Source organism: Alexandromys fortis, unplaced genomic scaffold (genome assembly GCF_014885135.2).
Source record: "Alexandromys fortis isolate MF-2015 unplaced genomic scaffold, M_Fortis_MF-2015_v1.1 scaffold_57, whole genome shotgun sequence".
In the NCBI taxonomy this organism is placed as follows: domain Eukaryota; kingdom Metazoa; phylum Chordata; class Mammalia; order Rodentia; family Cricetidae; genus Alexandromys; species Alexandromys fortis.
This window is the reverse complement of record NW_026067941.1, coordinates 1956722-1983668: the sequence shown is the minus strand read 5'-3', so window position 1 is coordinate 1983668 and position 26947 is coordinate 1956722. Positions and strand designations below refer to the sequence as shown.

Below are 26947 nucleotides of genomic sequence, written 5' to 3'. Positions count from 1 at the left end.
TAAGGTCATGCTCAACTTCCTTAGCGATCAGGGAAATGCAAATCAAGACAACTTTAAGATACCATCTTACACCTGTCAGAATGGCGAAAATCAAAAACACCAATGATAGCCTTTGCTGGAGAGGTTGTGGAGAAAGGGATACACTCATCCATTGCTGGTGGGAATGCAAACTTGTGCAACCACTCTGGAAAGCAGTGTGGAAGGTTCCTCAGGAAATTCGGGATCAACCTACCCATGGACCCAGCAATACCACTCTTGGGAATATACCCTAGAATTTATTTTTTTATATAAGTTGCCTTTAAAAAAAAGAGTTACTGAAGAATGGTATGAATATACCTACATGGCTATAAACTCAGACACAGTCACAAGATCTCCACCTCCCCCATAATTCAATGAATGAATGAACACAATGAAACGTTTTAGTGTGAGGCACCTCATAATGACCAAGATTCTCATAACAAGAGAGGTTATCAGCATCACTTTGTGTTGACTGTCTTACACCTTCTAGATACGTATTTTTTGGGAATTTCAGTCTCCTTTACATGGCTCAACTAAAAGTAATTGCAACTTTAGCCCATTCCCATGTAAAAAGGAAACCATATGAACCCAGAGTCCTCCAAAAAAATTTGATTTTTAAGTTAATTTCAAAATTTCCCAGCATTTTTAAATAAAATAATTTTCTCTATCATACATAGAGGCTAACACATTATATAAACCTAATAAAAATTTGGAATAAAATGTTTATTTTTAAATGACTTCACATAGTGCATTAAATTTATTTATAACATGAGGAAAGTATATTTATTATTTCTTAGAAACAAATGAAGAAATTAGCATTTACAAAAACTCTACATAAAGTTTATTATTCGACAAATCTTACCATGCTAAGTAAGTTAAGATCACTCTTTTTAAAAGCAAAGATATAAATATACAAAAGGGAATTCATTTTTACAGCATATTAGATGTTAAAACAGAAAAGATAATATAAAAGATTAAAGTTATTTTGAAATAATTATATACAATCTTCAAAAGAAAAAAGCGCTTCTTTATATGTGCTCTGAATATTGTTACAGTTATTTAAAAAGTTATTAAGTAAACTTTAAAAGACTGCAAAGAAATCCCAATCAAATTTAAGGATACGAAGTTCAAAAAGTGCTTCTTGTGGTATGGGTATAAAATCACTGTACTAAATACCATACTTCACTCCATCCAAAATATCCCTAAAAATGTGCACATAAATGATGTCTTGCTAAATGTTCCACTATAGAGCAGCTTGCAACTTCAGAGACTGATGTTATGAATCCTTTTCTAAAAAGGATAATCACCCCATGGTCAATGGATGTCAAGTGTTGTCTTACTTGAAGGCAAGGCAACTATAAACACATTAATTATATACAGTGTCATTAAGCATTCACAACTCCAGTCATCAACAACTCCTCAGAAATGAAGAAGAAGAAGAAGAAGAAGAAGAAGAAGAAGAAGAAGAAGAAGAAGAAGAAGAAGAAGAAGAAGAAGAACAAGAACAAGAACAAGAACAAGAAGAAGTAGTTGTTGTTGTTGAGTTGTTGTAGTACTAGTAATGGTGGTGGTGTAGTAGTTCAGGTCAAAGAGTCCAGTTTTCCTTGATGCCAATACTCCTATACTATGTAAAGCAAAGTGTTAGGAGCCATTTCAGGCTTCTCGTTTCTCACATCTCACAGGGCCTTAAAGTAAAAATCTTGAGACAGAAAACTTAAAGTTAGCCAAAACATTACATGCTGACCGTGGAGACTCAAGCTCTGGAAAGCACCACAGAGTGCCTTCATGGCTTGCTGCTTATCACTAACATCAGGTGTTCTAGCCACTGACCTTGCAACTGCCCTACTTAGCTGCCAAACTGCCCCACCTAGTTGCCTAGCTACCGAGCCCCTTCTTCCCTTCCCCCTTTCCTCAGTTCCCCCTGCCCGAGCTCCTTACTTGGGAGTATTTAAGACATGAAACTTGCTTCAATAAACAAGAATACTGCTTGGCGTCCATTTCCCTGTCCACCCCCCCCACCCCCCATGTCTTTCAGATAGTGCCTCTTCAAGACTCTGGAGTAACTTAGGATCTGCTGGGCAGGTTGAGCAAAGTCTTTTAGGAAAGCCCATTTTCCAGTATTTGGAGCTTTGCAGTCTTTTAATGTCACAACTAAAGAAACGCCATTCCTTAAATTGACAGTAATAAAGCTGGAACTCCAAAGTGAGATCACTGAGTACAAACATGAAGGTAAATAGTGCCAAGACAAAAAGGAAACTAATCAAAACAGTATACATTTCTACTTGAGTCAATGGCCAATAACAAACTCTACCCATTCATAAGTCTTCTTATCTTGAAAATTAAGGGAAGATAAATCACAGGATTTAGATTATGGTTTATTAAACCTTTTATTTGAATTTCTCAAGTAAATTAATTTATGCCTACTAAACAGGAAATAAAGATAAAGACTTTCTTCACTCTGATGTGTAAATATCTGTAAGCAGATTATTAAAAAAGTGCGCAGACACAAAATTCTGTGTGCTTATGTATGGCAAATACACGTTCCATTATCACAAGTTCTCATCCTGGGCATTGTACTGCAACAATAGTGAGATTTAAAGTCGAGGTGGAAGGAGATATAGGCTAACAAATGTAAATAAGACATGCCGAATAAGATGTCATGACAGAAATTTTTTAATGTTATGTTCCATAATTGCAGGTGCAGGAGTCTGGAGATGAGGGAATTGTCATGTAATGGGCAGGAGACACAGATATAGAGGTCTGCCATTTCTAGACACTAGATAAAGCCACGACTGGACTGATGACTGTTCAGGAGAATTACAGAGTGAGCAGAGAAGAAATCCTAGGACTGAACACTGAGAAAACAAGTTCTTGAGAATCTTCACAAAAACATGAGAAGTCAAAATTGGCAAATAGCAGCTGAAATAACAAGAAGACAAATTCAGAAGAGTGAGAGCAAACACAGGAGTCTGCCATGATGGAAGTCGCTGTGACCTGGAGGAACACCAGCTCAATGGACTAGAGTTGAGAAGAATCTTGAAGCAAAAGTAACCTTCCCTCGGTGCTAACACTTCAAGCACTACTTTAATTTAAATTGATATTATTCTAATTTTCCCACAGTATAAACTTCTAACGTAATAGTCTTAGTACCTGCATAAATAGCCAGAATTTGAGAAAGCTAATTGTTATGTCAGAAAATGAGGCACAGTTAAAGTGATTAAAGTAAGCTATTTGCTCATGAGTAGCAGTATTTTGATTTTCTCAACCCTCACATGGTAATGTGTTCATCAATTATAGTATTCTGCACATTAACACATTTTAAAAAGCTATATTCAAGCTAAATGTTCATTAAAACGAAGATCCATCTTTACCTACAACAATGCTGTCTAAGCAGTACAATGGAGCAATGGGGAGCCTCAGAACAACAGGAAGCCAATGATTAACATAGACACATATACAAGTTAGATTCCACCTGTTATCTCACACACTTTGAAGTAGCTCCCCCACCTCCTCAGTCCCGACTGCCAACAGCAGGCTATATAATGAACCATCTGTACCAGAACAGTAAGAGCCAATTGAGATGGGCTGATAGTACCAAAGAAATCTCATTTTTAAATTCATTTTCTCCCTAGTGCACTGTTAGTCTAAGGAACATTTTTAATTGCATGATAAATCTAACATGTTGGCAAAATCTTAACTTTGTAAAACTTGAGCTTTTTAATGTCACTTTGATGGTTGTTATGGTTGATTTCTTAGCTGCTCTCTTGCATTAGAAGGAAAAAGCTGATGACCCCATGAACCAAAACACTGGGAGGAGAAGCTTGAAGCCATGTGCCTTAATAGAAGAGTCAGAAATCTTGGCCAGTCTCTTATAATTTGACTGACTACTCAATTAGACTTTTTCAAGGGTGAGCTGTGGTCCTTAGAACAGCCGTATTAATGAATATCTGGAAAAAAAAAAAAAAAACAGCCGTTCTTTGGTGTAGGAGGTCCTTCTGCATTTGTGTTGCTTTCACTGATTAGTAAAGAAACTGCCTAGTTGATAGGACAGATCTCAGGTAGGCAGAGAAGATAGAACAGAATTCTGGGAAGAAGGGCAGAGTAGCAGATGCCACGAATCTCTGGCCTGAGACTGATGCTGGTTAGAATCTTTCCCGGTAAGCCACAACCTTGTGGTGAACAAAGATTAATAGAAATGGAATAGATCAAGAAGTAAGAGTTAGCCAAGAAGAGGCTAGATATAATGGGCCAGGCAGTAATTTAAATAAGCACAATTTCTGTGTAGTTATTTCGGGGGCTAAGCTAGTCAAGGGGCGGGATGCGGCCCACTCCCTGTCATACAACAATTCTTAAGATAGAGAATAGGTGTGATTTTTTTTTTCCTACTGAATTAACAGTGCTCATCAGAAAAGCTTTTGCTCCTAAAGCAAACACCATCAAACCTTTACATAAGCTAGTCAGCTGATCCATGTCCTCACCAAGCACATGAGGTGTCAGGAGACTACAGTAGTTTTTAATGGCTATCAAGAACATGATACATTTGCTAACTATCTTTCCTCTCTCATAACAGAAGATATTCATATCTAAAATCATGATGAACACACTTTGTACAAAAGACTTCCGCTAGAAAGTCCTGTATTTCAGTGAGTGTTTTAAAGGATGGAAAAATAAGATTAAAATGATTCTCCCATTTCCTATCTTGTAACTTAGTAATTTCTTTTTCCCCCTACTTAGATAAAGCAGTTTCCTCCAGAACCTGGCAGTTTAAGAGCAATGTTTCTACTTAATAAAGCTTATGTGTAATGTAACTACAAAGAACAAAAAGTCATGCATGGTCCCTCCTCCTTAAACTTAAAAAGGCATGTAAACCTACCTGAAAGATAAAGACTGTCCATGGCCACACCACCTGTTAGGGTTCTTCCTCCCACCAAGATGATCTCTCTATCCTATACCACACCTTAACTGGCCTCGTTCATTCTGCCAGTCAGTCAGTGTTTAGGTACATCTGTCCTTAAAAGTGCTATAAGAAACACCAGAAATCAATGGCAAATCATTCAAGAAGCTTACAGCATTGTCATAAACGCTGACAAGTAAGCACTGGCCCTTGGTATAGTATGGGACACACTCACAAATACAACAGGAAAGGAAGATGTAGCAGTGAAGCACCAAACAGCAGAGTCACAACCCAAGAGAAACAGGTTAGGGAGTGGAGCAGGAAGCAAGGAATAAGTAAGGAAAATTAAGTAACACTAAAAGTAGAATTTATTCTTACTAGAATAAGTAACAAGTAAGGTTAATTCAGATGTCAAGTCAGTCAGACTCAGCCTAAGATTACACAGGAAAAAATAGAATCTCTCCTCTCTCTCTCTCTCTCTCTCTCTCTCTCTCTCTCTCTCTCTGTGTGTGTGTGTGTGTGTATGTGTATGAGAGAGAGAGAAAGAGAGAGACAGAGACAGACAGACAGAGAGAACTGATTAAAGCCAAATATTTACAGTCTCTTCACAGAGCAAGAATTATTTCTATGACCATTAAGGAAAAGCAAACAGGTGGCGGGGAGCTAGATTGTGGATGTAGGCATCTAGGCCCAGAACAAGCTACTCTGCACTGCCAGATATTCTAGCTCTCAAGAGATCATGGACTACAAAGGGAAACTGAGAAATCATTCCACAAGGCTACAACATGGAGGTCTTACTATTCTTACTGTCTAAGAAATAGCTCATGGCACTAGTCACTGATCATAGTAATACTGACTGTGAAAATATGAATCTGAGTGACAGACAGGTGCACTATTATCCCACTGAAAACTACTATGGTCCAGGGATGGTGTTAGCGGAGGAGACTGTGCTGAGGACAGAGATCCTACATATGTTCTATAATTTCTACTAAATTTTGGAGTGACCCTAAAAGTGCCCTTTAAAATATTTATTCATTTTTTTTAAAAAATTAAATGGTCGGGGATTAACTTTGGAGGGGGACTTGTCACTGTTCAAGAGTTTAATGTATTCGGACTCCAAGAAGCATATCAGGATGCATAACACCTTAATGGCAAATGAGTAAGAGTTGCTATGCCAATCTCACTCTAATACATAGATCATATTTCTAGACTTTTACTTCTGGTTCGTATGTTCTTGGAGCAATTACTGTGATGCAATATGAGAGAGCACGAAAAGGGTTTTTGAGAACATTTATAAGTTAACAGGTTAGTAATAGAGGTGGAGATGGGATGACTAAGTAGTAGTATTAAAACCCAGAAAGGCTGACTAGTGATCTGAGGAAAACCTATGATGAGTCTGACCAACCAAGTAACTGTGGAGGCTACTCACAGCAAAATAATCAAAGTAGTCCCGTGTATTCAAGACTGTAAAAGTCTTCATATCCTTCTCTCTTAAGTCCAGAGTTCTAAAGCAATCATTCCATTCTCTAAACTCCTCTAACAATTCTATTCATAAAATGTGACTAGTTGTTAATATGTATGTCTCCATACTGTTGTTGCGGTGTCTGTTTAGGGTATGTGTATGGTCATCCCTATAGATAACAATACCCAGAGATGTCCAAATCTCTTACATAAAGTGATACAGGATCTAAACATGACTTACAAACATCCACTACTGCTACTTTAAAGCATCTTTATCTTATAATACCTAATATAATACAAATGCTATAGAAATAGCTGTCCTCTTTAGTAGGATTTAGGCCATGACAATAGAGCCATATACATGTTCGGTAAAGATGCAACTTCATAAAGAATGTACAGATATGGTGGGCTGAATGTGCACACAGATGTGTGAACACGTCTCAATATCTGACCTAGACCTTAAAGCTCCATCTTAAATTGCTTTGAATTGGACTTTTATTTCTTCCAATACCTACAATGCTTAGGAGATCCTCACAAATCCATCTTCATAGATTAAACTTATCATGGTTAGTGTGGTAGTTCAAATAGAAATGGCCCCACAGGATCATACATTTGATACCTGATTGCTTGTTCATTAGGGAGTAGCGCTATCTGACAGGGAGTAGGAGGTGAGGACTAATTGAAGTAGGTCTGTCACTGAGGTTGGACTTTGGGGTTTCAGATGCTCAAGCCAGATCCAGTATCACTGTCTTTCTGCTGCCTGCTGTTCCAGATGTAGAACTCTCAGCTACTTCTCCAGTACCATATCTGCCTGTGCACCTCCATGCTTCCTATCAAGACGATAACAGACTAAATATGTGAACCTGCAAGCCAGCCTCAATAAATGTTTTCCTTTATAAGAGTTACCAAGGTCATGGTGTCTCTTCACAGCAACAGAAACCCTACCAGAAACCTAAGGAAGTTATTATCTATTTTTTGTCACTAAAGGAAATGTCATCAACCTTGATTTTTATTTTATTTCTATTATAATTTATATTCAAAGTATTGTACTCTGCAAAATAGAACTCTTTAGTAACAACAAATGGGTTCCAATCTACATATCAATGTACAATGTTAAAGCACACTATCCAGAAGCATCCCTGTGCCCTTCTCATGACAGAGGCTGAGCTTTCCCTTTCCCCTGCCATGCTCAAGAAGGCTTTAAAAACAGTAAGCAAATGGAAACCATGGCAGCCACCATAACAGACTAGCATCCTACTTAACTGTGAATAGACTCAATCTGGTCTCATTTCATCTGCTTACAATCTGCACATCAGTGGCAATGCATTCTTTGTAGTCACAGTATTAGTTTCAGAAGCTTGATAGCAGATGTTGGGGAATGATACTGGAAAAGGATTACTAATTCATTAAAATTTGTTATCGAAGGAAAACTTTATAAATATAGAACATAAAACACATGTATACACATTGCAGATTGTCCTCAGAAAACTGATTTTTCTAGAGAAATCCAATCACCTACCCTGCAGTTCTCCACTCCGACTATAGAGTTCCCTTCTCTGTTCTCGCAGATAGGCGCTCATGCTGATAGCATGAGAGGATGATTCGAACCTACAAGGCAACACACAGTACCACATGGTTAAGTCACATGAATGGCATCTACCTATGTACTCCCAAAAAATTCTATTCTATTGTGCTCTGGTGTGTAAAACATTTCCTGCAGTATAACAATTATAATTATGGCTTTTTTTTTTTTTTGGCTATACCATAAAAAAGCCAGAGACAGCTGGCCAACCCTTAGTTTATTAACAATACCCCTGTTACTGCTCCTCTAGTATTTGAATGTTGTTCTCACTGTCCATGTCACATAGACTAATCCTGACCTACCTCTACTTCCCTTTACCTTCAAATCAACATTACTATCAATGTAGTCGTTATCATCATCTGCCAGGATGCTTAGATACAGAACAAGAAATGTATCCTACAAAGTTATTCTAATTATGCTAGTACCCAAATCAAAACCCATCATTGACTACTGGCTGCTTCAGTAGATATATTGACTATTCAGAGCCGTTCTCTTTCTGAATTGTTGAGTTAAAAGACTAGTGCATAGGACACTCTACAAATGAACAAGTGACATCAAAGAGCAAGGCATCACTGGTTTCTTTCTAAATATTCTAAAAAGACTGTTTCCAAATGGCTACTAGTTTTTGGCCTGCCATACAGCATTAGATATTGTCCAGGAATTGTTTAGAAAGGTAAGAAACATGAGAAACAGACTTCTTACGGTAAAGAATGGATCTCTAAAAGCTAAAACAAGAAACACAAATCAAATTATTCATAAAGAATAGCTTACAGGTAAAAATAAAACAAAGTAAAATTATGAGTATATCAAATAGCAAGTCTTTGATGAGTAACAGATTCCATTTTAAATCTAAGGCTTTCAAAGCCAGAATAAGAAGCTGACAAAAGAAGGAATCCTTCTAAGAATTTTACCACTAATGGGTCAACAACATAAGGAGAGAGCAACAGAGTCCATGGAATCAGTAACTAGCAACAAGAAAGGAACACATCATTTTCTTAATCATGTCTCTTTTATCCAGTCCTTGACAAGGAAGATGAATACCAAAACGAGTACCAGCCTGTGAAGGAAATACTTCAGTTACTTGATCTGCTCTATGCACCCTACCAGGAACTAAGAGGCACAAAGAGCCTGGAGGAAGGCAAAGTATGCAGTACTTAAAAAGTGCCACCTGCCAGTCAAGTGCAGAAAAGAAGCCACTGACCTCCAAAAAGCCTGCTGACAGCTATTGATCAGAGATGGCAAAGGAAAAAACAAACTCTCAAGCGAAGAATAGAGAAGCACATGGTGTACAATAAGAGAGAACTCAAACACAATTAACCTTGGCTAAGGGCAATTAAGGAGGGTAATAAAGTCCTTAACAAATTCGATAGAAACAGATTACAGCTCTCCACAATCTGAGTCCTTTATGACTTGATAGACTTGCTATTCATGATTCTCTTTATATTTGCAACAAGTCACAGATTGAGATAATTTTATACTAGAAAAGGCATGAGAGATTCTTCAGTCTCACCTCCTATTTTATAGCCAAAGGCACTGAGGCATGCTCAGACATGAGACCTACTCAGGCCTGCATGGCTAATTAACAGTAGAACCATGTTAAAAGTGAGCAGATCTGTATAACTGCCCAGTTCTGGGACAAGGATGAGTTTTACTACTGACCAATAATAATAAATGTGTGACAATTATTTAAATTAAGTTTTTTCTGCATTTCTAACAATTAGGGGCTTTTCTTTCTCCCACCCCCTCACCCCTATACCACAATTTAGCCAATGCTAAATGACGGAATGTGTTTGCATGGTCTGAGGCTGAAGACAGTGATGGTTGAGAGAATGACATATTAAACCCTAAGCCTTATCTGCAATAAGCTTAGAAGGGTGTACTGGTTAGTTTTTATTGTCAATAAGACACAAACCTGGGGGAAGAGAATGTTAATGAAGAAAAGCCTTGGTCAGATGGGCCTGTAGTGCATTTTCTTGAGTGCTAATTGGTATGGGAGGGCCCAGCCCATAGTGGATGTTACCATGCCCAATCAAGTAAGCCTGCACTGTATTAAAAAGTTCGGTGAGAAACCCAGAGGGAAAGAACAAATCAGTAAGCAGTGCTATCCTTTTCTTCCATATGTCCTGCTTCCATTTCTGCCCTAACTGTCTCAATAATGGACTAATGTGGAAGTTGAAGCCAAATAAGCCCCTCCATCCCAAATCTGCTTTCTGGTCTTAGTGTTTATCACAAAAAGAAAAAGTATATAGAGCAAAGGGTAAAAGAAGCTTTCAAAGGAGAGAGGACAAGGAAGGAAGTGAGGGAGAGGGGCAGGGAGGGAGGAAGGGAGGAAGGGAGGAAGGGAGGAAGGGAGGAAGGGAGAAAGGGAGGAAGGGAGGAAGGGAGGGAGAGAGAAAAAGAGTAAGGGAAGGAGAGAGGCAGGGAGGGAGAAATAGACTGAGAGACATAAGAATATGAAAGTAATATGTACCCAAAACAGGAGTACAAGGCTGAAGAGAGAGAAAGGCACCAAAACCACTTAAGCAATAAGGAAGGGGGAGGGGAATACAAATAATACATACATGCTTACATATACATGCATATATGTTTTATTACTTTTAAAGTTATATTTATAATCAAGTTTAAATATTAAGCAACTTTCAAAAACTAAAACACTAAGTAAAAATATGAAATAAATAATGAAGAGCTCAAGAATAAGAATTTAAAACTGTAGATTCCAAAAATAAGAATGTAGAAATAAAGAACTAAAGTTGTAAGCCTAGGAGAATGGGAGCAAAATGTCAGCAGCTTTCTCAGCAGTTTAAGGATTAACTATTAACAGTGGTTTACTTTGTTTTACAAAAAGCTCTATTTGCAAGGCTAAAGCAGCCCTCTGCCAACTGAGGGGTGCTCTGCAAATTGAGGATCAGCTTTTAGATAGCCCTCACCAGCAATTGATGTGAGCTGAGTTAACTTTTAAATGATAGGATGTAAGTGACTGGACTTTCTGGCTTTATGTTGTCCCATACCCTTTGCTGCTATGCAAAAGTGGCAGTAGCAGAGGAATGCAGAGCTTCAGTAAACACCATGAGCAAGTGCCAGAGAGAAACAATGGGCAAAATACAAACACTAGTTTAACTGAAAAAACCTATTAACGGAAATTGTAAAGAAGGGCAATTTGTATCTCAGTTTTACCTCCAAACTGTAAAGGCTCTTTTGCTAATTGCCTAATTCTTCTTAATATAAGACGGAGGGTCAAAAGTTGTCCTTACAAATGCATCTCTGGCTGTGGTCTCAGCCTATAAAACTTTTGTACCACATGGAGATTTATTTTTTTTAGTTTTTTAAAAATTTTTCCTGGAATTAAGTTTGCTTCTTGTTTACTAGACTTAGTGGTCTGTCCCCACCTTTGTGCAACCCCCATGGACCCAACAAATAAAACGCATACAATGTGCTTATTTCTTTTAATTTTTTTCCTTTTGACAACTAAAATTATGCGGTTTATGAAGATCATCACTCAGATTTAAGGATGAGAAAAGAATATGGATATAGTTAAACTCAGGCCACAGGCACACTGGCCCTTGACAAGTGTTGTTCACGTGTTGTTTTTAATGTCCTTATTTGCGCAAAAAGAAACACTGTCTCTACAGGCTACTGCTACTGTGATTTGTCACTTGTGTTAAAAGGCTTTTTCTTTTTTGGGTTTTTTTTTTTTTTTTTGCTGTTGTTGTTTTATATTTTTGACACAGGGTTTCTCTGTGTAGCTCTGACTGTCCTGGAACTCACTCTGTAGACCAGGCTGGCCTTGACTCAGAGATTCACCTGCCTCTGCCTCCCGAGTGCTGGGACTGAAGGCGTGTGCCACATCTGGCAAGGTGTTTTATTTTCAACCAGCTGGGGACAGGAACTGGATTCCAGAGTGAGTCTTCTTGTTTGTATTTTCACTGCCACTTGTTAGCTGTTACTTTACATAATTTAATTTCTCTTATATATCAATTTTTGTTTGTGAAGATTTTTATATTTATAGCACTAAGTACTGAGTAGAGGTTCGATACTGCTGCTACAGTTGCTGAAATTTTGTTAATACTGAATTAAACTGCTTAACTGGAATCACTTTGATAAACTCAGTGTTTATCAAACCCTGTACTTAAAAAGCATTCAATCAGCACCAGCCCTTAGTAATATCAACATCAGTCTTATCAACAGTTAACTGTTACTAAGAAATACATACTCTGAGCACATATCTTGGTAGAGTTCACTAACATAGTACTTAGGAAAACTTAAAAACCTTTTGGATAGTTCCTTTATTAAGGATCTAACCACATAAAGCCCAATACTGCTCCCAGCTAGGAAGAGCTGCATAACTCTTTTAACAAGGGTTATTTCTTGGCACTTGAGGCTTGATTTTTCAGTGAGGACATATTTCATTTCCTATAAAATTCTCCAGAAACACCTGGGAAGTTTCGCTTTCCTTTATTTTGTGCAAAATTCTCTAGAATCAAGCTTTAAACATGTACTCAGCGTTATATTCTATAATGGTCATCCCACTTGACAGAAGACAACAAGAAAGAAAACAGACTATGTTCACTTCTTACAAACTGCATCAGGGCAGTAACTGTGTGGCTAAGGATGCCTTAGAAGCCCTCCTGCTCAGAAGACTCTTCACAGGTTGCACTCTCTCTCTAATACTGGGATACTTACTTGAAAAGTGAATTCTTTGGCCTTTGTGGTTTCTTCTTGGCAAAAAAGGCTGCGAACTCTCGTCCAGTACTGGCATAGCTTAGTTGAGCTGATGGCTCTGATGCAGTACGTGTGTTTTTCATATCCAAGTACTCAGTCAGCAGCATCTGTACAATTAGATGAGCAGATGAATTTACACATGTGCTATTGTACAAATATAATTCTACAACCTCATTCGGTTTAGAATATATTAACCTAGATATTTATTCTTCTAGTCAGAGATATAGGAAAGCTTTATTACAGCTATAGAATCATATACCTGTTAGCAATTCACAATGAATGGGAAGTTGTGAGTATTGGAACATGCCAGGGAGCATGTTGAGAAAATTAGTCAAAATTCTTCTTTCCTCAGCATTTAATCCTCATTGTTCCAAAGTACAGCAGCATTAGCAGCAATGGCCTAATATTTGCTGAGTGCTTACTGTACTCTAGGAAAGGTACTAATCTATTTAGATGTATTAGTTGTGGGGTTCAGAGAGGTTAAGGAGCTGCAAAATAGTCCCTGGTTGACTAATGCCAGAGTCCACTCTGTGACACTTCATTCTTCCAGCACTGTAGAAAAAAACAAGTCGGCAGACCTATGAAGGAAGACCAAGGAAATGGGTCGAAGAAGTGAATGCTCCAAACCACAAAAGACTTACCAGGGCTGCTATTAATCTTGAAAAGTGCAAGTGTTTTTGTGTTCAACTACTTCAAACAGTACTCCTTATAAAACTCACCATAGAGTCACAAGGACTGAAACCTGTGCTAGATCAACCATGGCTACCGGAATTCTAAACACATTCATAAAAAAAAAAATACAAATTTGGAACAGAAAGCCCAAGAGGTCTTAAGAATACCTAATAAAGCTAAAGTAGCTAAACTCATTTCTATCATAGAAAAACTACCCATGAGTCAAGGCACTGATTTTCAGAGGCTCAAGATCTCATCTATTTATTTACTCACTAAACATTAAACTAAAAGCATTTCTGAGGCCTATGAGCATGATTTAGTAAGTCTGAAGGTGATTAAACTTCTTCCACAAACAAATACACACTACTCAGTACTTAAACATTAAAAATTTTTTAACCATTAGCATTCTTTTGAGTCTCAAATCTATGAAGTCTGAATTCTACTTTATAATTGAAGAAGTGGAATTAGTATTAGGTCTTAAAGCTTTAAATGGACCAATTTCAACCTGGATTGATGAACACCAAATTCCATGTTCACGACCATTCTTACTAAGAACAGTCTAAGATAGCAATAGCTTCTGTATAATCAAAATTGTACAGGAAAACCACAAAATAGTTTAACAGAATAGGAAAATGCTATACTTACTTACAAGACCATTAGAGTATTATCCAGCAAGTACATAAAATAGTAACAAATATCACCCTGATAAACATCACTCAGCTGTCTGGTATCGGGAAGAAACTGAGTTGAGTCTCAATGGACAGCTCAACTGAGGAACTTGATCAAGTTCTAGACTTTGATAGCTGCTAGTAGGATATTCCACTATCTGTGATCAAAAGAAAGCTAGAAAACTCAAAAATAATTTAAAAGTAATACAGCATAGGAAGGTTTTTTATCAACTCATTATGTTAGCCAAGCTTTGGCCTTAATACCAACAAAACAGAGAATGGCTCCTGCAAAACCAAAGTTACTCTAAACCAAGTAATTCTTGTGAGGCACTTAATATAAATAACTGGCCAAAGAGGCACCACTAACAGACACTCCCCAAACCCAGGTATCTTAAGGTCAGTGCTCTTTTTCTCCACATCTGTAACATCCCTGAGTTGTGGCTTCGCAGCACTCTTCATTGGGCTATTCCTCCCCCAATTTATTTCTATCTACAAACAGGTCCTACTACCCCTTCTCAATAAAATTTACCTTCAGCCATTATATGCTTATCTGTAATATTTAATTCTTTTTTTGTCTTTAGGTTCCAAAGTTTTAAAGCAGCCTTCACATGTACTGTTTCCTATGTTGTGATAGGCTTGACTACTGATGTCTCTCACAAATTATACTCATGTGTATGAGTGTATGTGCAACATTACTCAGTACATATTTCACTGACAAAGTCAACTTTGTTCAAATAAGTCATTTTCATCAGATACAAACAGTTAATCCTTCTGTTGCCTTTTCATTTTTACAGGCTTTTTATCACTTGCCTCTGGATTTAAATGCAGGACTGCTTTAATAATTTTTAATTATAATATAAAATGTATATATAAAACATTTTTTATTATAATATAAAATATAAATATAATATAAATCATGCATCCCGGGGCTAGTAAAGTCATGAATCTCATAGAAGAACCTACAACCACTAATTTACTACACCAGCATAATTCCTAACTACACTCTAAATACTTATCCTTTTTCCCACAAGTAAGTATAGTTCTAATCTCTCTTCTCAGAAATTTCTCTCTGCATCAAATGGGAATCGTTACAGAAAATCATAATAGATCAAACTGTAGAGATTGTGTGGTGTCCAGTCCCAACTGATACATCTACAAACACAATTCCTCCACCTAAGAACTGTCTTTTGGGCCAGGCGTTGGTGATGTGTGCCTTTAATCCCAGCACTCGGGAGGCAGAGGCAAGCAGATCTCTGTGAGTTCGAGGCCAGCCTGGTCTACAAGAGCTAGTTCCAGGGTAGGCTCCAAAAGCTACAGAGAAACCCTGCTTTGAAAAACCAGAAAAGAACTTTTGATGCAGCCTCATATGCTCTCATATATTAATGAGTCTGTCTTACTGCATTATTTGTGTATCCATTCCTGACCCCTCTGACAGTTTAGTCCATCAGAGTTTTTCTCATTCAATTCTCTGCTTCTCTTACAATTCCACTACTTCCAGTCTAACAATCTGACTTCAAAATCATATTTCTTTTGAACTGTACTTTATTCCTCCCAGCAATGTGAACCCAATATTTCAATCAGGTCTACTTATTTCAATTCTTCCCTAGATATATATGTGTCTTATCATTTCTGGAGTCCTAGCCTAGATCACCTGGCTCTAATAAACAAATCCTTTTAAGAGTAGTGTCAATGTCTTCTCTTTAGCAACTCCTTTGTAGGCCACTCTCAGCAAGTTGTTCCCTTTTCTGAAATCCAAAGGCACCATTTTCTATATTGTTAAGTAAGTAGTCACCAAAAAAATCCCCTAATACTGTCAGCTCTTAATTTAAAGTGTTTTATTTGTTTATTTCTATCACACAACAAACAGCACTATTTATATATCAAATTTAGGTATAAAAATATGTGATAATACATAGGCTGTTATACATGAGCTGAAGACAGTTTACAAAATAGAGAATTAACAATGTACAATTAGTCCTTAGTACACAAATCTGTAAGACAAGAAAAATCTGAAAGGAATAGGCATGATCTGAACTGTAGACTAAATGGCTGTGACATTAGTTTGCTTCACTGTATTTGATTATGCTACCAAGCCTGTTTATTGTATGTACATGTATTTGTGTGTGTGTGCATATACATATTGTGTATGTGAACTTGCTAGAAACTAGATTGCTTTTAAATGAAGTAATATTTCTCTTGATAACAAAATCAAGGTACATTTTTAAATATCTCAATAAAGAACAACTATAAAAGTCCCTATCCATAATCTGTTTGAAAGGTAACTGATTTGGGTAAGTGAAGTCTTCGAAGTTAAAATCGTGACACGAACATCAGATACCTGGAAGGAAAACATAACTAGTAGCGTGGAGTACAGCTCACTGGCAGAGTGTGCTCAACCCCAAGAATCAGAAACTAAAATAAATAATAAAACTATAGAATTTCATATGATGATTCTATATCTTAGTAGGCAATGAATCATATATTCTAAATTGCACATACAAATTTTAAACACATATTCAGAAGCTCAAAATTTCATTTCATTAAAGACATTTGAGATGAAAACATCTATGATCTGGGACAAAGATCATTACATTTAATATAAAATATATTCATATAAGAAATCAATATAAGATAACCCCACATTCCTGAGTTTCCAGATTCCTTCCTATTTCAGGTACTAATATGCTTTGTACTTTTAACTAGCAATAATAATTTTTTTAACGTTCTAGAGTTAAAAAACATGTGAAAGTCTGTAGGCGTCTTACATTTAGCTTATTAGATTTTAATGTGTCAGACTGAAGAGAACAAACACAAAGAACAGATGAAAAGAAGATTGAAATCTATATATCTTGAAATGATACATTATATTTTTTAAAGCCCTGCAATGCTGAATGGCTCTCTTTACAGACCAAAGATATATACAGCTTTAAAGAATATACAAATTGAAATTAAGGTAGGCAACTCTGCTACTGTGCTATCAGCAGTTGCTACAGTGTTGCTTAGAAACGCTCTCATGTAAAGGCAATGATAAAACTCTGAGATTGAAAAACTGCTGAAACTCTGGTAACAACATACAAAACGAACTCCTTGCTCACCATTTAATCTCATTTATTTAGTATATTGCCTGTGGGAAGTTTGGAGTTATGCATGCCAAGTTTTCTAAAAATAAATATGGAAGTTTTAGGCTTAGAATTAACATGACTCCACAAGCAAGGAGAAGATGCCTTTCCACGTGTGAGAGAAGAAAAGCTTTGACATTTTGGCTTCTTGGGGTACTATTATCTCCATATTTTTTTCTGTGTTATTTGTGCAGTGATCTTTTTACTTCACTTCTCCTTGATCTTCTGATGACAACTAGCTGTATCTATCTTGCTATTAAATGTAAGTGTGCAGCACATTGGAGAGTAGGTCAAATTACTACTATTCAATAGGCTCACAGCCAAATGGAAAATATTTCCAAAAGAGGCAAGTCTAACATTAAGTTGGTGGTAGAAATAAGTATTTCATACTCATATGGGGATAAAATGAAACACTCAAGACAATTGCATTTTTAAAAAGCTTTTTGTTTATCTAGCTCATACACTTATTCATATTTTATGTATGTGTCTACATTGTGTAGATGTATACACAGAGCTAATAAATCTCAATAAAAGGACTGTACAGATAGTAATAATCCCTGCCTTCCAGGAGATTACTGTCTTGTCTTCCCTATGAACCCAACTAGCTCACTCCAGTAAAAACCTATACAGCAACTGGACTTTCTCCACAGCTTTTTCCTACAGGAGCTCGTTTTTCTTTCTTTTATGCTTTGTTTGTCTTTATGGGCTTTTTTATCCTTCCCTCTGAGTTCAAGCCAAAGCTTTTCTTTGTAGCTCTGAAACCTAACATGGCATCATAAGTAGTGTAGCTGCTTGCTCGCAGGCTACCTAAATTGAAAGTGATATAATCTACAGGGCAGCTCCTTGCTGATGTTCCACATTCACAGATGAGCTCCCCAGGGTACAGCTACAGCACCCATGGTGAAACTTCAGGCTGTCTCAGGTACATTAATTTACTCACATCGTGGGAGTACCATTTATTAAATTTCTGCTCCAATGCGATAAGTGCTACCCTAATGACCCCAAAGAGTTAATGCATCTTGGAAAAGAGCCAAAATGCTCTCTGGAGACAGTTTATTCAATTAAGTGCCCAAGGCCCAGCATTTTCAATTAGCAGTTTAGTTGCTAAAGACTCTTTCATATTGGTTATCTGCAACATGTGACTATTGACACACATTAAAAACTTGCGTATAATTCATTCAAAATGAGATCTCCGAAATAACAGGCACAGACCCAGATTCAATTAACACTTATTTTGTATGTACAGAATGCTAGGAACTGTGCTAAGTATTGTCCTATTGGGGTTTGAGAGAAATGAAGTAAAAACAGGAAAGTAATGAAGTTTGAAAGCACTAAGGATAAAGAGCCTGGATACAGATAAAGGGACTCCCTTCTTTAAGTAGTCCACAAAGAAAACCTCAATGGGCTCATCCAGAATCAGGTTCCTAAGTCCCCTGCTCTGAATATATGGCTATTGTCCCACTAGAGCAGTCTTATTGGTACCTATGCCCTTCTGCTCCAATAAGAACTAGTCAAGTCCCACCCTGTACACAAAACCTTTTCTGTACCTTTAAGTTCTTCTAGGATTGCCAGCAACCAGCACAGATGTTTTTCCAGACCCGGCATTTAACAATAGACAGCTGGATATTTATTTTTATTCATCACTTAACCTCCTTATACAACTTGACAAGAAGGCACTTTGCCTAAAACCTTGTATTACCACAATTCCACATAAAGCTCAGATACCCTTCTTAAATTCTTTATAACTTAAACTAAAATGAAATCACTCATTTTTGGACTTCGTGTATGCTTGCATTTTCAAGAAAGATTCTACCTCCAGTATGAAATTTTACATCTGTAGTAGGTCTATCATAATCGTATGCTATTTCTACTAAAGTTGTATGTTTATTCAAAACATAAAACTGAATTATTTCATTATCTGCTACAAATAAAATTGATGATAAATTAAAAGGCTTATCAAATGAGCTACATGGTTTAAATTAGTTTACAGTATACAGAAACTCTAGGATCCCAAAATGGAAAACTGATAATTCTCCTGTGAAATTTAATTATTTTAGATTTCTTTTCTCATCTAACTTTATTTCATTCAAATACTTCATTAAAATTCCACAGTAGAAAAATATATAAATGTTCAAGTATACATAATATATTGTTAATTTGCTTCTTTTCACATCTGGAATCATTATTTTACCTATCATCTCTAAATACTAAAAAGTAGGGCCCCCACACACATAAAGTACATTATTAATTGCATGCATTCATCAAAGGGAGCCCAATTCTGTTACTAAGTGGAATAAAAACAAACTGTGCTTCATAGAGAGCATTGGAGTCAATATAACCCTTTCTGCTTCGAGGTGCTTACTTATCAACCTATATGCATCACCACATATCTCAGTATATAAATGATATTATATGTGCCTATACCAACCATCTGTCTTCCTGAAACTATACCTCAAGGGTAATATCTGAAATACTTGAGTTTTGAAAATAGTCATATGCCTGAATTACTTTTCCAATAATGTATCAGTGTGAAATAGTATAACTTCAATAAAGGAGGATAATGAATGTGATGCTACACAACATGAGACTGCATGTTTGTAAACAGGAGTTGAGGACACCACAGTGAAGGACTGTGCTAGCGCGCTTCTGCAGAGCACCACACCTCCACCTAATTAGCCTTGGCACCGCTCCCCCACTTTGTAATACATTCGTACTAGAAAGCAAGTCAGGGAGAAGAAAAAGATAGCAAACTATTTAAATACCAGCTATGTTAACGCAGAAGCAATACAGTACAATTCATGTACCTCATGTTCTCTGCTAATTGCTTAAGACATCCTGCTATGGGAAAGACAGTAACAGTAGCCAAATCCTAGTCTTCTTTAAATGCCAACTCTTAATAACAAACCCCAAAAAGGTCTTAATTGCATTTACCAGGAGCTCATGAACTTTAAAAGTTGTTAATCAGATTTCCATGTAAATGGAATGACGATTAAAGGTTAAGTAGAGGTTTCTGAAATTTCAGAAGTTGAGAATATATTGCCCTTCACAAGAGGGGGGGAGATCAGCCTTGACAAGAACTAAACATCTTAATTAAACATGCAAAACTACCATGCTTATTTTCGTATGAAGTTCTATTTCCAAATGTCAGAGTTAATCGTGCACTTGACTAAAATGTGGAATACTCTCTGCCAGAGAAGAAATGCATAGTATTGTTTCCTGAGAAGACGTCTACAGGTCTCTATACTTGCTGTGATGTTCTCATGCACCTGATCTTCACCTATGCTACAAGGAAACCTGAAAATCACAGGGGAATGCCAGCTACAGAAAGCTCTTAATTGCTCTCCATCTGAAAAGTAATCTGAAGTCACAGTTTTTCAATCAATTCTGCTTCATATTTATGTGGCTTGGGAGAAACACGAGGCGCTTCCCCATAAATTCATTGCACCTGTGTCCCTGGAGTGACATGTTGACAAATGAACATGGCATCTCCTCAAACTCCAGTAAGAATTTATGATTCCTAAAAAGAATATATTTGATCTATTATACTGTCATCACAGTTGAAAGCAAAACCATGTCTGTAGAGTACACTTCACAGAATTTCCAAAAGCCTATGTTCTGCAATAGGATGAATGGAATCCTAAGCCCCAGGCCAGATGCTCTCTCTATCTCTAATACTTCCTCTACAGTTCTCAGTTCTCCAGCTGAACAGGAAGCAGGTACAGGAACTGCTGTTGCAATAATGAGATGAAAAGATATCGCTCCAGACAAAATAACTGTAAGACTCAAATTTGTATTATACTAGCCAGGAAAAGTAAATATTACTTAATCCAGGCAAACATCACAGGAAAATAAAGTCTCAAAAACCCTACTGTCCCTATTTATACTTCAAATTCTCCCCTTGCATTCCTAAAAGCTTGATTAAAATCTGGTGCTTCCTCATCACTAACGATGCACAATACTTTGTTTGTTTTACAACATTTTAGTTCTTAGCACTGCTGTTGGAGCCACAGATACAACTACTATTAGGAGTCTATCCAGTATCTCTATTTATGTTACCTGGTATTGTGATTAAATTTGCCACAGAACAAAGCCAAGCACTTGAGTTTTAGGGAAATCCCTAAATGACAAAGTACAGCATGGTTTGTAAGGGCAAGATTATGCAGTTAAAAAGAAATCTTTCAGAAAGGAAAGGAAGAGAACTGGAAAAGGAAATAATTCTTAGCTGACTAACGTTTTGGAAAATGCCTCGAATAGACTAGGTGTCCTTAGCACAGCCTTTGGTTACAGCTCAAAATCAATAAGTTGCTCCAACTTTAATGAAGAGGTTCCCTCTTCCAGAGAACAGCCTTGGGAAGTGTTATGTTTGATGATTCAATCCCACAAATGTCAATAAGGCTCTGAAATGCAATTCATTGACAGAAAGGCCCCCTCAGTGTGACCTCTATGCATGAGGGCATGGATGCTCAGAGGTTGCCACATAAACCCTGACGAGATCCCGATTGAAACAGCACTAAAAGAGGGGTTTAGTCTATGGACAGAATTTCTCTGTAGAGTAGAATCACGTTCTCTATATTTGTGCCCAAAGAATAAAAGGGTTTTCATATCCACTCTATTTACTTCTCCATTCCTCCTCCCTCATATGACAACCTCTGGGTGGGTGGGTGGGTGGGTAGGTGGGTGGGTGGGTGTGTGTGTATGCTAACAATAGTTTTATATTAAATCTACAAACCTGGCACCTTTTTCTATAGTATCAGGTTTACCCAACAAAATAGATAATCAGGACAGGTTTTTAACTAAAGAAAAGGAGCAAGAGATGGAAAGATAGGAGCGAGGTCTGCCTGCCTCTGCTTACCAAGTGCTGGGATTAAAGGCCTGGGCCACTGCTGCCCGCCAGGAGTTAGTCTTTTAAAACAACCTCTTAGCTGGGCTGGTGGTAGTGATGCATGCCTTTAATCCCAGCACTCTGAAGGCAGAGGCAGGTGGATCTCTGTGAGTTCAAGGCCAGCCTGGTCTACAGAGAATAGAGAAACCTTGTGTAAATGGGGACTCCTTTTTCGTTTCCGCCTCCCCAGACACAAATAATCACACAGAAGCTATATTAATTACAACACTGGTTGGTGTATTAGCTCAGGTTTCTTATTAACTAAAACATCTTAAATTAATCCATTTCTATTCATCTATGTATCAACACAAGGCTGTGGCCTACGGGTAAAGTTCTGTTGTTCCGGCATCTTTCTCTTTTGGAAGCTACATGGCCTCTCCTTGACTCTGCCTACTTTCTCTCTCTGTCTCTGTTCTGATTTCCAGCCTGGCTTTACTCTGCTAAGCAATTGGCCCAAACAGCTTTATACACTAACCAATAAAAACAAAACATATACAGAAGGACATCCCACATCAGCCTTGTCTTGGAAAATCAAAACAAGACAAACAAAAATCTCTGAATAATCAGTCATCACTACAATATGCACAACAGGGTTCCAATCAGACTAGCAAGTTACTGTCTCACCAAATCATTAGTTCACAGATTTTTACTAATTAAAAAAAAATCATTTTCCTCTAAGTCAATTTCACTCTCCTTTCATGGCCTAACACAAATATCAAACTTTCAGTGGTATTTCTGTTCATTTTGCAGCATATCTACAAGGTATGCATACTAGGTAATGAGCACACACATAAGAAGTTTTCGGCACTCTGCAGGGCTCTTCTGTTCCCAAAAAATTATGACATTTTATTTCTTGTTCACTTACACAAATAATCATGCAACAACACACCCAACATAACACCCCACCTGCAGATCCCAGCCAGTGGCTTGGAGTTTTATCTCTATTCTCTATTTTCTGTGGATTATTCCTATAATTCCATTTTTGAGCAGAAACAGTATTCATTAATATTTTTATGAGCTAGGCACTTCCATTTGTCACCTATATGCTATGTGGAGCTGATTCAGATCTACAAGCCACCTATTATAGGCTTCATTTTGTGCTCTAAGAAATTTGGCTCTGAAGCTGTTGCCCAACTGTAAGCTGTATGAATTTGGGAAGTCACATATACCATTCAGTTCAAAATGACTATTCACAGCATTTAAAGGAGCTGGTGGAATATAATTCATACAGTCACTTAAGTTTTCTGATACATTGAACAGATTCTAAAGTACAGATTCTGGTTTACAGTTACTATCCAATCTACCAAAGTAGCTCATTTGAAGTTCCCCTCCCTTCTAAGCCTACCTGATAATCTGACCACTATGTAGATACCGTTGTTGGCTAATCTGTTGGTTTTGGTACAACTGTTCTTTTTTCTGAACCCATTAAGCATTAACGCAAAGCTTTTCTAGCTACATGTTGGCTCCAGTAGGATCTGGTGAGCCATTTAAATATAATGATTACACAATTCAGTTCTAATAACATACAAGAAAAGGTTAGACAGTGCAGAGCTGGAGGTAATGCCCAATTCATTTACATTTACTTTATACTGGTAAAAAAAAATATATCTTTAATAAGAGCTCACTGATGAAGTCAGAAAGTCCTTCAACAGGGTACAGAATGTATAACCCAAGGACAATCTGACTTAAACGAAGACAAAAATGAAACAGAGTAGACCCATAATTTATTTTATTTTTTAAGTATTTATTTATTTATTTATTATGTATACAATATTCTGTCTGTATGTCTGCAGGCCAGGAGAGGGCACCAGACCTCATTATAGATGGTTGTGAGCCACCGTGTGGTTGCCGGGAATTGAACTCAGGACCTTTAGAAGAGCAGGCAATGCTCTTAACCGCTGAGCCATCTCTCCAGCCCCATAATTTATTTCTTATAAGTATATTCTTAAAGGCTAAATCCTTTAAGATCTATAACTCTCAAATTAAAACATAATCTCAGTTTATGATCTGGCATATAAGGGTCAAAGTAACAAAATGTTTTGTATTGCATAAATTGTTACTTTTAATGTTTAACACATCAAACCTCTATAGACAGATCATCTGATTTTTAAGTCAAAATAGCAGTGATTTATTTGTGAGCTTCCTGTTTTGTATTTCTCACATGCAGTTGCAAAGTGAGAGTCAGCACTTATCTACTCCGACAGCACTAGCTCAGCCAGAGCCAGGAGTCACAACTCACTTCTTTATCCACCACCCTAACATCCTCAGCTCTGGATAGCTCTCAACATAGCCAGAACTCACTGCAATAGAAAAGGATTCTGGAGGTACAAACTTAGAAATGAAAAATACATTTTGTTATATGTCACAATTTTCTTATTGCTATCTTAGAAATATGTTATGTTCTAAGCAGGAATTTTATCTTTCATAATCTTTAGCTTCACTAATAAAGCAGGAAGTGGTTCCTAAAAAAGAAATAAAATACAACAAAAAATAAAATGATTGTTTAAGTGTGGGGGAAGTTTCCAGTTTGAAACATATCCTAATCTCTTAGAAACTGAACATTCAGAGACTTTGAAATGGTTACAAGTGAGTAACAGTAGAAGTCTAATAGTGGTCTACTCTGGTTTCCTTTAAAACTGACATTTACAAACAGTCTGAACTATACAACTCTGAACTTAGTCATATATTGTTTTAAAATGCCAATGCTGTTAAAAATGGAATGAGTTTGATCTCAACCAGGAAACTATCCAAGAAAGAACACTGTGTTCTATACCTGTGCTTTAACACCTGGATTAACTGAAGTTGTTCAATCTGAATATTATGAACAAAGTACTTTAATAGGAAAAAAAATCCTGCTTTCAAATAAACTCAATACTTAACATATACTGCCCCCCACCATGAGACAGGGTTTCTCTTTTTAGCTTCAGAGCCTGTCCTGGAACTCGATCCATAGGCCAGGAAGGCCTCAAACTTACAGAGATCCACCTGCCTCTGCCTCCTGAGCGCTGGGATTAGAGGCATGCACCACTGCTGTCCAGCCCAGCTTAACACATAACTCTTTAATTGTATTAAAGTTGTATATTATAAGCAAACCTTTCTTCAACAAAAATGTCATGACTGCTATTCAAGAGGTAATACAGTAACTTTAATAAAGGCTATTCTCCTTGTAACATGCTTAAAAGGTTATAAACATCTATCTAGGGTTAATTTCCCAAGAGAATATTACTTAAGAAGATACAATAGGGAAGAAACAACAAATGTTTAAAGAACTATTTGGGTTCTTAATATGTAAGTGCCATAAAAGTCATCACTAGTTTTGGGGGGCGGGGGGTTGACTTCAGCTAAATCAAAGGAAAAAAAAGGTTTCAAACTTCAAATACAGACTTTGATTTTCAAAGAGTTTAAAATCTGCATACTACTAAGCAAAAGGAGTCAGAGAAAGGAAGCCAGGGAAGGATGTACCGACCTACAAGCACAGGACCTTGAGCCCGAGGAAGAAAGATTACACAATTGAGCAAGTCTGAAGGAAGACTAAACTACACAAAATAGACCTTCCCAGGAAAAATAATTGTATGTATATATAACTTATACATATGATTTATTACATATATATATATGCATGTATAAAGTTACAAATAGCGAGAGACAGAGAGATTTGCTCTGATACCTCACAGCAATGCAGAGTAAATGCAATCTCCACTGGTAAGTAAGCATCAGTGCTCCATGTGATCAATTATCTCCAAGAACTTTTATTATGCAAATTTCTACTATGTGGTATTCCATATACAATCTGGTCAACCAATAGTATTAAAAATCACTGAGCCTTACTGTAGCAAGTGGAAATATACGTTTGCTTTCACATAAAATGATTTCTGTAACCTTGTTGCATTATTTATAATTCACGGTGATTTTTATAGTCCTATGGTTGAATACAGATTTTTCTTAGTGATTTATGTTAGGCTCTTTTAAAACCTCGTTCATATTTATAGCTTATTCTCCTTCCAGAAAAGGTAACATTCCTTTCCATGTATATATGTCATGATAAGCTTACAGACTGACAGAGGGTGGACACAGGCAGACTTTACACACCAGAAAGGAGATTGATGAATGACTAGGGATGACATTATAAGACACTTTAATGAGGGGGAAATAGAAATAAACCATGGAACTAAACAATTAACCTCACATGACTGAATTTTAAGGAGAGGTATATTTCAAATGTCCACATATTGGCTCATAGCATACATAAAGGTTAGTAGTTCACACAGGTAACATCTTGTTCGCTATTCTGTCACTACTAAGAACATGTTTCACGAGGTGCATTTTTTACTGTCAGCTGCTGTAAACAACCTAAAATAGGGGAGGAAAAAAACAACCTAGTTAAAAATAACTTTTGTAGAGAAGGGTGATAATTTTGAACATAAAAGATGAGAATGGAAGGTTGAGTGGAGATATGACAATGACAGGAGGTGTTGAAGGTAGAGGGTTCTTGTGCTTTCTAGAAGCCTGGGCTATAACATTATTCCAGCCTAGTCATCAGATTTCTCCTCAAATTTATCAACAGAGAACCACCTCGCTATGTCTATACCCTAAGGTACAAATTATCTTGCTACCAAACTACTTAGAAATAATCATCTTTGCAAATGTACACATGAGATAATGTGCTTTCATTATTGCTGTAAGGACCATTTATTTCATTTCTTCAAGTGTTTTCAAAATTTCTTGTTTTGTCTTTGGCTTCTCCTGAATTCCTCTTATCAGAAAAACTAATCCGCAACTAGGATGATAACCAGACCTTCAACTGCTCTCAGTGAGGAAAGCAGAAGGCAACCATCCTGTTAATAATGTCAACACTACTAAGAAGTGACTTAGACCATAAACTTAGTCGCATGGTTTTTTTTTTTTTTTTTTTTTTTTTTTTTTTTTTTTTTT

The 26947-nt window shown here is 36.9% G+C and overlaps 1 protein-coding gene across 3 annotated transcripts in view; it reads right to left on the bottom strand.

The window, feature by feature from the left end:
* Exoc4 (exocyst complex component 4) overlaps positions 1-26947 on the bottom strand; it is a 739210-nt gene that overhangs the window by 518902 nt on the left and 193361 nt on the right. For all 3 annotated transcript variants that reach the window (XM_050147958.1, XM_050147959.1, XM_050147960.1), the window contains exons 8-9: positions 12636-12781; positions 7893-7981 (exon numbers count right to left, since the gene is read on the bottom strand). In XM_050147958.1, the coding sequence (XP_050003915.1) occupies positions 7893-7981; positions 12636-12781 (235 nt within the window). The remainder of the gene's footprint in view (positions 1-7892; positions 7982-12635; positions 12782-26947) is intronic.